Below are 11,510 nucleotides of genomic sequence, written 5' to 3'. Positions count from 1 at the left end.
CATCATATTTTTCGTGAAACAAACGGAGCCTAAGCTATTGGTGAGACATATTTTATAATCTTTAAGTATTCTTTTTTTTTATCCGATAAAAAAAGTATTTATTTTTTAATTGGTCTTTAATTTTTCGTTCTTGCAAGTCCAACTACCTCAGTTGTGACTGCCATCTCTACTATTTGTGGAAAGTATTGGTTTACAAGCCCTGTTTGTTTATACTTGTCAAAAAGCACCCACCAAAATTTGAAATATTACTCAAGTTTCAAAAATTATCTAAAAAATTTAGACATGAATCTATGGGCCAACATTTGTATTTGCAAATTTTTTCGGGTGTTTTGAGCTATAAAAAAAAAATCAAAGTGCTTCCACTGTAAGATATTTAACATAAGAAAAAAAAAAACTAACTAAAAGTTCGCCAAACAAGCCAAAAGCATACTTTTTTATCTTTTTTTTAAAGGGGGTTGGCTTAAATTTAAATAAAGGTACGTAGAACATCGATGGTGCGTTTGGTTCAAATTTCCTAAGGGATTCTAGGCCACTAAAGTTCTTTGAGTGAAAATTAAAACATTTGGTTAAAAAAATTTGGACAATATTGAGTAAAAGCAGCCGAAAGTTACTTCAACTATTAATGATTTTTCTTCTTATAACTGTACCCTCACTAGTATATTCAAATTCCAGTCTTGTCCTCGTGAAGCAACTGTTCATCTTCTCCCTTTTGAACCCTTGGTGGGGGAAATCTTCCACTGCTTCGCCACCCCCGACTATCTATGCATTTTCATCGTTCGATTAGAGGTGCAAATGCATTTGGGGTTTTAGAAATTTCCCAAGCAAAGATTAGAGACTTTCGTGCAAATTGTTGTGATTAGAATTAGAATCAGCATGACTGGAGATGGGATGAATCAGAATGAGTTGAGCACATCCTCAATCAGTGTCTCGGTAAAATTGCCGATGCCTTGCCTTATGAGTTCCTATTTGTTTCTTCTGGTTTATTTTTGTTTCTGCATTGTCTGCTTGTTCTTGATCTTTACTGATTATTGCAAGCCTTACTGTTTCACAAAACTGACATGGGAGTACTGATCGGTGGTGATAAGCTTAGCTCTTAGAACAAAGAAACAGGTTTGACAGTCACTAGAGAAAGGAAAACATTGACCACTTTCCTGAGGAAGGTGCCATTTTTGTGCAAATCTAGAGAAAAGTGGAGAATGTCTTTGGGTTCTGACTTTATTAGCAAATTGATGTGTATAGGGCACACACCCACCTGGCCCTGTTGTTCCAGTGCTGCATCACATAACAATCCCAGGATGTCTTAAATTTTCACTTCTGAAACCAGGTGGTCCTGGATTTTCGTACTTGTGTGTCAGTCTTATGTGTTGGATTTTTCCTTGAGAAATAATGACGAGGGTCAGGTGCAATTTTGAAGTTAAAGGTCTTTGTCATATGAAAAAGTCATGTAACGGTTGGCTGGCCACAGGCTCTGTATCACCATATTTCATTTATTGCCAGGGCAGAGAAAAATTGTGAGATTTTGCCCTAGCTCTGGATCAGATGCAGCAGCTTTCTCGGAATCCTATTACCCTTCTTTTTTTCTTTGACACTTTTTCCTATGAGTGGTCGATTCGACTATACTTTAAAGCACGATTTGAACGCAATTCAGGATATAATAAAAAGAAAATTTTAACGTGACGTAAAAACTGTCCATTTTGACTCGAAATCAATTAACACAAATCGTCTTCTCCAAATTAGTGCAGTTGCACTAGGTTGTCCCTGTCACGATCGACCCGATCCGATCCGGTCCGCCACATCGTGTTGAACCCACGAAGCATGCAGGCCCCATGATGTAACTCCATCGATTCAGTGTATTGCATAGGCGGGGATGTCTTATCTAAATCAGTATTTTTGCTGGCTCAAGGACAGAATACAGATACCCATGTCTCTTAATCAATACTAATTTCTCCGTGGACCAACAAAACCGAACTTTTGAAAGAAAAAAAACAGGAACCTGGTCAAACTGTCATTGTGTTTGCAGTCCCATCCACTTCAACACATATTTGTTGTTTAGCCCAGAAAACTTGAAGCTGTGGCTTCAGTTTCCTGGTGGAATGAAGATGAGGGTTAGGCACCGTCCAACAATCAATTTAAGGCACCCTTTAAGTGGTAAAGTGAAAATCCTGCCAGATCCTAACCTTACTCAGGCTTTTATCAGTTGATGGTTGGAGAGTTTTCATAATCTGCAGAGGAGGGCCTGACTGATTGAATGTCGAATCATCTAATGTTTAATTAAGCAGTATGTACGTGTATGGTTGGGCTAGAGAGAAAATGAGCCTGCTTCTCTCGGCAATAAGCGGAAATCTGAACTTTGAACATGCTATTTAAGGCACATGGTCAATTCTTTCAATACCAGGTACATTGGCGAACTTGGTCTAAAGTCCTACAGTAGGAAAAGCTGAATATGCATAAATCTGTTTTCTTTTCGATTTATAAGCCTTATCATTCTGTTGGATTGAAACATCCGGTTTACGAAACTTAGTCTCGCAACCATGAAGATCGATTTAGCAAACTTTATCCAGTATTTAATAGCCGGTGTGGTTTCATCTTATCGCTATGTAAATCGATGTTCATGTCGCTAACGTCACAAGGTGCTATTTTCACGAGAAGTTTAGACCAAATTTTACCAGGACATGGTTGAATAGACAAGATGCAGTTTCACACAATGTCACAACCCAAACTAATTCTTATCACCTTCAATTTATATACAAGTCTCTGCATTTTCATCCTAGCTGAAAGAAAAGATTTTGAGCAGTAGCAGAGAGAGAGAGAGAGAGAGAGAGATCTGAAACCGAAAAGGCTGGAAGTATCCTTTTGGCCCCAGTTCCTTTACCTGGTAATATACACAAAAAGTTTGACGATGACAAGATCAGAAATCTATCTTTTCCCTAGGACATCATCACCACCATCCTCTTCACTGATCTCATTCCCTCCTTTCAATGAACATGAAGGGCTAGAAGCAGAGAAACAAGAAGCAGCAGATGAATAACAAGTGACTGAATCTGAAGCATTGCTCTCATCAGAAGTAAGGCTCATGAGCAGGTCAACGAATGCCTCCACTATGAACCCATGATTCTTTTTCCCATTGACCCTCAAGTACCAACCCAACAATGCCTCAAGGCACTCCCAGTCCTTGAGCCCGTGCGACTCCACCATCTCCTCCATCGACCTCCTAAAGTCAACGTACGGATTCTCCGAATCCATTGCAAGAACCACACTTTCCTTGAAGGGGAAGCTAACTGTCTTCGCCTCCTCCAGGATCGAGCTCGTGTCGTCCGGCTCAAAGAAGAGCCTCTCCGACCTGGCGCCCCTCACCAACACCTCAACCGACACCTCGGCCGCGTCGACTGCCACATCGGACTCGGTTGAGAGGCTCGCCGACTCCTCTGGCTCCTCTGATGTGGTGGTGAAGAGGGACTCCGGCGTCTCGGAGTCGAGGAACACGGAGTTGACCGTCTTGAAGATCTGGTCATGATGACCAGCAGCCCTGAAGGAGAGGGTCTTGGGGTACTTGCAAGAAGGCCATTGCAATGGCCAGGGTTGGTTGCTTCTTGGTGTTTCTTTGTCTTTCTTGAAGAGGAGAGATGTTAGGTTCATCTTCTTGGCCTTGCCCATTTGGTGTGTCTCTGAAACAGATTAGGCAAAGTGGAATTCAAGGAATGGAGAGAATTTCTGAGCGTGTGGCTCTGTGATCGTTTCCTTTTGAGCTTTGGTATCAATGTGACCAGAGAGAGTTGAAGGAGAGATATATTTAAAGAAGAGAGAGAAGAGAGAGAGGGGAAGAGAAGGAAGATGGCAAGAAAATCGAGGTTCAGTAGAGTCCTTTATGATGGGTATTTAATTTTGGTTGTCTCGAATAATTCAATGTGCCATTGAATGAACACACACACACCCCTCTCCTCTCTTCATAACAACTGAAATGAAACAGTACTTTCATTAAGCAGGAATTAATTTTGTATTCTTGTGATCATCTAATGCCTTTGATTAGATGCAGAATGCCGGTCTCTTTTCTGTATTAACTACAATAAAAGGGTGGGCACCTTCCTGGGTATCGCATCATACTTTCAGTTTGCCCTTTTGACTTTATATTAGTTTATTTATCAAACATGGTGTTCAACCACTCTGTTAAGTTCTTGTCCATCAGCATTACCTCAAAAGGCATGCTTTACGCATATCGAAGTTGATTAGCCAAAATTGCGGCTGCAATCGCCTCACATAACAACAGTTTTCTTATCCTCTTAACATAAAACAAGAGTTTCAGAAAAGAGTGCATGTCTCCACATGATATTGACCTTCTGCTAAATGGGAGCGTGGCTATTCTAATAGCAGAAGCAGAGTCTCTTGAGCCTCATCTAGTTTTCCATCTTTCTTCTTGACAACAAACAGTGATCCCCTAAAATCTTAGATAGAGGCTCACATCACATTGCAAGTTTCACATGGTAGATTTTCCAAATGAAATGACAGGGTTTGACCAGGTGCTTTGACCAGTTGCTTTACTTAAAACTATCTTTTGTAGCTGCTAAATTGGATTTCCTCTTCGAGGGTTGCTTTGATTGTCACCCATCAGCAGAGACATATGCAGTTATGACCCTGTTCTGTTCTTTACAGTAATCGAAAGGGACACATTAGTTACCCCAAGAAAACGATGTCTGAAAAACAGGGGAGTTAAAAGAAATACAAAAGGAGGGGACTTTCATGTGATTTATTTAAGCGGGTACAGTTGGAATCACGCACACTTGTCCTTGCCCATGAATTTATGGGCGGGAGATTGGGACATCAACGACAAGACATCCTATTCATTGGCACTTTGCTCTCATTGTTTCTTTCCCCTGTTCAGCATCGATGTCCATTTATTGGTGTTCAAAGAAAGTTCCAACATTGCCCCCTACCACAACATCGTGCACCTCTGTTTTTCCTTCCTCTAAGAACCACCCATCCAACGAACTGTCCTTTTTTTTTTCTTTTTTTTCCTTTTAATTTGTTCCTCTAATTTACCCAATTTTTGAAAGCTTTCCCCCTTACATTGACATGGCGTGAACCCTGTCAAGGTTCAGAAGTTGAGCTGGGGAAAGCAAGAAAACCAAACTCTAAGATTTCTCATCATCAGAAAACTCACTTACTTAGGGTGAGTTTGGTTCGACATTTAGAAGTAGCATTTGGCCCCAAATGCTCCTTTGAAAAATGTTGAACAGTTTGGCAAGCATTTCGAAGGAGCATTTGGCCAAATATTCCTCTTGGGAAGGCTGAAAGCCCAATGCTAGAAGCCCCAGCATTAGCTTTCAGCATTTGCATTCCCCCAAAGCTCTTTCCAAATGTCGAACCAAACCCACCCTTAGTCGGGATGGACGTATGGCATCATTCCTTTTGACTATGTAAGACTTGGTCGAAACCCGAATGAACGCCTAAACATCAAAGTGCTTATCTTTGGTATTTTGAAGAATCGAGCTTACGACATGTGCCTTATCCACCCACATGCACGTCTCTTGAACAAATCTCGTGAGGCTACTCTGCTTTCGATATAGAACTAACTATGCTTTGATATGTTCGTGACATTTGACATCATTTCATTTGCTTTCTCCTTTCTACAGTTTGATCCTCTCCCATTATCATTGTACATTCCCCAACTTGTACACTTCAACATGTACACGTGTACGATCGCAGGCGCATGTAAATATTTTTTTTTTGCATTTTAGAAGCATAAGCATGTGCCCACAACAGCATAGCGAAGCATTCACTGAAGCTTCAGGGAGGCAAGAACACGCATCAGTGAAGACTCATGGTCGTACACTCTGTAAACAGAAGAGTCATGCAGCTAAGTTGTCTGTACACCTCTTGTATCTCGAATCACAAATGAATAACACTGATCTACGGGGTTGATTTCCTAATCCGTGTTTTATCTACGAGCATTAAGAAGTCGGCGGCACAAAAGATGAAAGGTGCTGACTTGGAATTTACTAACATGTTGGAGAGAATGCCATCTCATGTTAAAAATCATCAACCACCAACCGAAACTCTCTGATTTCAGTCAACAGGACGGGATTTTTAGAACTTTCCCATGGGTCGAGAGAGAGATAGCCCTGTGCATCTTATACACCGCGCTGACATGAAAAAATGCTCCGCGAAGAGACTACCATCTCGAACAATGAAAACCTGATTCGAAGCGCTTGCTCTTGTGCAATTTTGCCGAACAATTATAGGCCAAAATAATCAGAGAGAGATTTGAAACATGTTTGTGCCTTCATCATCAGATCCATTCAGCTCAGTTGCTCACATCCCCCAAGAGGTTTATCGGAATGGTGAAGTTGCTTAGGAGGGATGTGTTTGCTTCGCAGTTCAGTAGGAGTGATTCAACCATTGTTCTAAGTTTCCTGAGGAATGTCAGATGGTCCCTCTACACGAGCTGTGTCAATTGTACCCAGAAGATGACACTAGCTGTGGGTCCTTGTCTTAATACTAGGTCTCATCATGGTGATGAAGGTACCTCTGAGAGAGAGAAGGAGAGAGAGATAGTTTCAGGGAAAAAAAATGAAGGCTTGGATGAAACATTATATACAAGTCAGAGACAAAGGCCATAGACAGCAAACGATGGGGAGTCGAATTGGTGGTATTGATGAGCACAGGGTCTGTTTTCAACTTGCAGACAAACACGCATGTGCATATTCCTATGAATCCTTCCTTCTTTTCACGGAATCAGTACGTCTGCCTCTTAAGAAGTCACATCGTTCGTGTGTTTGCGTGTAACTTGGTACTTCGGCTTATATTTCATCCTGTATGTCACCGCAGAGTATGCAACTATCTTTTTAACAAAGTAAACATGTCAAAGCATCTAGCGATTCCGTGTATATATCCTTGGTCACATAAGTACGCAAATTATTAGAGTTACAAGATCGTTGTGAATTTTTGGATTACATAGTCCTGAACGTATTGATAGGAACAACCCACCGGCTGGTGGCCTAGTTGGTAAGAACACCGTGACCTGGTGGTCACACGTTCGAACCGTGGTTTAAGCGCAAGCTCGCCGGTGCCGTGGTGGTGGGGTCCTGCGGCCTCCTCGAGGACTAGTCGTGTTTCATCGCTGGTTTGAGCGGAAGCTCGCCGACCGCGCGGAACCTCGATCATAAAAAAAAAAAACGTATTGATAGGAACAACTTTTTACTGCCCATCTCATTTGATTGCTTCGTTTGCTAATTACATGGCATAGATCAATCAACGAGTAGCTAATACATAGTCATCGGCACAGTTTATGACGTATGACGGCTAATATGTGCTCATCTAGACTGACTGTGAATTATTCAGATCGAATGAATTCACTGCCACAAGACAGATCTAACCAGCAAGAACAGAGTAAGACTTGTTTGTAGGGCAAGTGGCTTTTTAGAAGACATGATCCTTGCATTATCGTTTTGGTATAAGCACATTCCAGAAACAAACTTGTCTGAGAAAAAAATTTGTAATCTTTTAATTGAATAAGCACAAGAATCAATTCCCAAAAGGTTCCAGAGAAGTGACTTTGTTAACTGAACGAGAGTACAGAACCAGACAGCTCTCATTATGTAGGAATCAAACACTAATAAAATAAGGGAAGTCCCACATCTCAAGACTAATTAATTCCCCAAAACCCAGTTAAGGACCATGAGGTCCAAGCTTGTGCACATAATTATCAGAAAAGAAAACAATTAACCACCAACCGTAATCCTTGTGGTCGGGCGATGGAGAGATCTCGTTGTCGAAGCCAACATGTCGTTGCAACTTCCATTTTAATTCGAACAATTGGAGAAGAAAATAGTTGGGAGTGAACTGGTTTGTTCCCTGCCCACTAAGTTCATGATTTGGCTTCAAAAGCATCTGTTCATGCACATGCCTCGTTGACCCTCTGTCATTGCCTCCTCAATCCTGGTTCCAATCCGAATTTTTGGTCCAATAATGAAGGATTGTAAGGGGATTATGAAGCATAACAACCCGTCATTCGGGTCCTATTGGTTCAAGAACAGCTCTATCAAGTATCAAGTGCAGACAAGACAAGCAAGAAATTATATGGGAGAACGATGGCATTACTGTTGTGTTTGATTTCTAGAGGTGGGAACTTGAACTAGTTTTTCATGGGATGGAAAAAGGAGGAGGAAAATGTAGATGGATACACATGGCATGAACTGTTCAGTCAACATAATTACGCTCGGCCAAACTCGTGTAGATCAGAAACAAAGCGAGGACATCGACCTACTTTGCCTGAGGTGAGTTAACAAGGAATCAAGCCTTCACTACCAAGTAGTGTGTTCTCGATGCACCTGAAATCTAGATATTACCATGTGTATATATAAAATGCATCATTTTCTAGAGTTAAATGAATACCGAGATACAGAAGTTGGAAGAGAAAACTATTGGTCTTGGGGACGAACTGTCAAGGAGATAACGTTTGGTATAAAGATGCTCGAGCACGTAGAGGCGATTGGAGACATTCCAAAGACCAGATTCATCGAATTTTCAAGAGAGTAAAATGAGAAGACACGGAATTATTGCATCTGAAGGCTATTAAGAACTATTGAGAGGCAGAAGGAATCCACATCCATAAAGATAAGTCTCCACATCAGGTACAGATGGAGCGACCCAACCATATGATAATTAAAGGCGGACAACATGGAAAGAGAGTGGAAGAATCACTAGGCTGTTTGGTGGATGTGCAAGAAATAACCAAAAAGATCAACACTGCCAGATGACATTTTAAAAAAGCACACCAGCATTGTTTGGTTTTTCTAATTCTTGAGGCATGAGGTTGTCACAACTCCCATTTACAAACCCTACCTACACTGTAGAAAACTCTTTGACTAATCTCATCAGAACTTTACCTAAATTCCACACCAAGCAACAGCCATGGCTACAATCATCCACACAACAGCTCATTCGACCTTTTCCATAACACACCTATCACCCCTCATATGTTCCTCAAAAACATACCGATGAAATCAAGTAGTTCATCGGGATACATGCTCATTTCTCATTTCATCCTTGTGCCAGTCCTATTTAAGTACCCAGGCCAACCATCAATCAAATGGAAAGACATTCAGAAGAGAAGAGTAGAGAGGAAGAGAGGAAAAGTAACATATTTGGCATCACTGCAGACTTGCAAGAGAGAACCACTTTCATTTGGTAGCTAAAAGAAGGGGAATGAAGGAAGAAGAGAAAATCACGACTCTTAATGGAAGGTATCAACAGGGCATCACAGATTTGTGACCAATCCTATCAAATAGCAAGATAATAATAGCAACTCAACTTGATGAAATTCGAAGGGGTCAAAGCAACAAAAACAGAGAAGTTTCGAGGGGGAAAATGGGACAATTTTTCGGGGGTTGAAATGAGATCAAGACCCAATTTTGAGAGAACCATGGAATTGCTCTTTTGGGATGGTTCAATTTCACGAAAGCAATGAAAATGAGACAATTAAAACAACATATCAAGGCTTCTGGGAAAGCTGAAAATGTAGTCAGCATAGGCTGATAAGCTGAAGAGCATCTCTAGGATATACAGAACAAGAGCTAAGATCAATATGCAGCCATTATGTAGGAATTAGGATTTGTAACAAGAGAACATAAAGGGGGGAAGATTGTAATCTCGAAAAGCAACAATTCCCTCATTGATTCCCCCAAATCATTTAGCAAATCTAAACCTTCTTAGCTTAAGATGAAAGATGAACACTAGAAAATGATAAGGGCCAACTATGCCAAACAAGGCATGCAATTGCAAACATGGAGTCAACAGTCCTAAAGTGACGCGCACTGCATCAAGTAAGACATAATCATCAGACTGTAATCTGTTGTGTATTCAAAGTCCATCTGCACTAGGACCGGTTATTGATACCAATTGATTGGTACGAATGGAAATACATATGCATTTTGATGCAGAGTAATCTAGATAGGAAAAGTTAGACTGGTGCAGGGAAGCCTGCTTGTCACGAACTGATGCAGGAGAGAGAGAAACCTTAGAGCTGAATTAGTGACTAGTTACTTTAGGATTGCTTACTCAGAACTAATTCGATTCAAGAAGGAAACAAGTAAGAAAATGAACAGATGACAACACAGAAAGGAACAAACATCCTAGAAAAAAAGAAACATCCTCCAGACAGAACAAAGAAAGTTGATAACCAATGGACTATCATGGTCCATCCTCTCCTCTTAGTCTTGCAATTAATGATGTTACGCCTGATTCAAGAAAAGGTCGGCAGTCTCTTTTTCATTCTTGCTAGTCTACACTGTGTAGGCAACACGATATGGCAGCCCCCTTGTCCAGAGTACAAACACTGATAAAGATGAGTTTTGACATCCAAGCTTACCACAGCTACAAAAGGACTCTACCAGCCAAGCTAATCCATCAAGTTTGGCTATCATCTGTAGACATCAAAAGTAAAAAGCCCTAGTACACATTTTCCTAGCAATTACATAGATCAGTATTTATTTCAACAGGAACAATTAGTAAACTATAACGAATTCAAGTTTTGAAATATATCCTAGTGAATAAGTAGCCTGAGTCAATCTCAAATATGGACAGCTACCCAATAAAGAATCTCTGCTACTTCCACCCATGGAACATTTTGTCAAGTCCTTTTGGAATCAATCGTCAAGGAGGTACAATACACATCCATCACATTTCTACCACACTTAAAATTCTTCTACAAATCAAATGAACACTAGATATTTATAGTGCCCAAATTCACATCAGCCAAACTTCAGATCCTCAAACACCAAAGGAAAAGCAATAGGGCATAAAAACAAGTAGAACTGTCAGATAAACAGATATGGACAAACTAACTATGATGAATCACCCCTGATAAAAACAGAAAATTGAGGCAGTTTCAAAGGTCATCATAGTTAAAAGTTCAAGTGAGGATCATCACATAAATTACTCAGCAGGAAATGATTCTAGTAATCTAGCACCTACAAAGTGCTAGATACGTTCATTAATAAGAGGAGAGGAAAAAAGATTCTCTCCAAACTAGTCATCACGCTAACACTTAATGATTCATTCTCTTCTGATAGACAATCAGTTCTCTAAACTCTATGGTACACATCTTGAACCTCTTAAAAGGGAATGAGCTGAGACTACATGATAGCCTGCTTACCATTAAACATTAAATATCCGAACAAGGTAATGATAGACAATACAATAAAGGAGATGGATTAGTATTGTGAAGAATTAATGAACTATCTGCCTGAAATTTATTGATAGATCCCTGAAGAAGACATCAAGAAATTAGAGGCACACTAGACTGTCAGACATTGGTCGAAAAAGATAGTGCATCATTTAACAGAGAAATGATGGGCCACAGTCGAGTGGGGAAAAAGTAATTTAAAAACTCCCACTCAAACTGAGTTCAAGGCTTAACTTTTGGCGCAGTCCATGCAGCTATTGGAACCAGGATCTCTCATTCAGTTGTCATGACATGCTTAAGGGTAGAAACATTGGGAGTTCAAAGTAGTAGC

General features: G+C 40.5%; 1 protein-coding gene across 1 annotated transcript; it reads right to left on the bottom strand.

Annotated features, from left to right (window-relative positions):
* Nucleotides 1-2,638: 2,638 nt before the first annotated feature.
* On the bottom strand, nucleotides 2,639-3,779 carry LOC115755735 (transcription repressor OFP13). The gene has a single exon (XM_030695250.2). It carries the CDS (start codon nucleotides 3,652-3,654, stop codon nucleotides 2,917-2,919), a length of 738 nt encoding a protein of 245 aa, XP_030551110.1. The 5' UTR covers nucleotides 3,655-3,779; the 3' UTR covers nucleotides 2,639-2,916.
* Between the last annotated feature and the right edge of the window lie 7,731 nt (nucleotides 3,780-11,510).

The sequence above is a fragment of the Rhodamnia argentea genome, chromosome 8 (assembly GCF_020921035.1).
Source record: "Rhodamnia argentea isolate NSW1041297 chromosome 8, ASM2092103v1, whole genome shotgun sequence".
In the NCBI taxonomy this organism is placed as follows: domain Eukaryota; kingdom Viridiplantae; phylum Streptophyta; class Magnoliopsida; order Myrtales; family Myrtaceae; genus Rhodamnia; species Rhodamnia argentea.
Note: the sequence above shows the minus strand (reverse complement) of the source record. Positions and strands in the feature narration are given on the sequence as shown.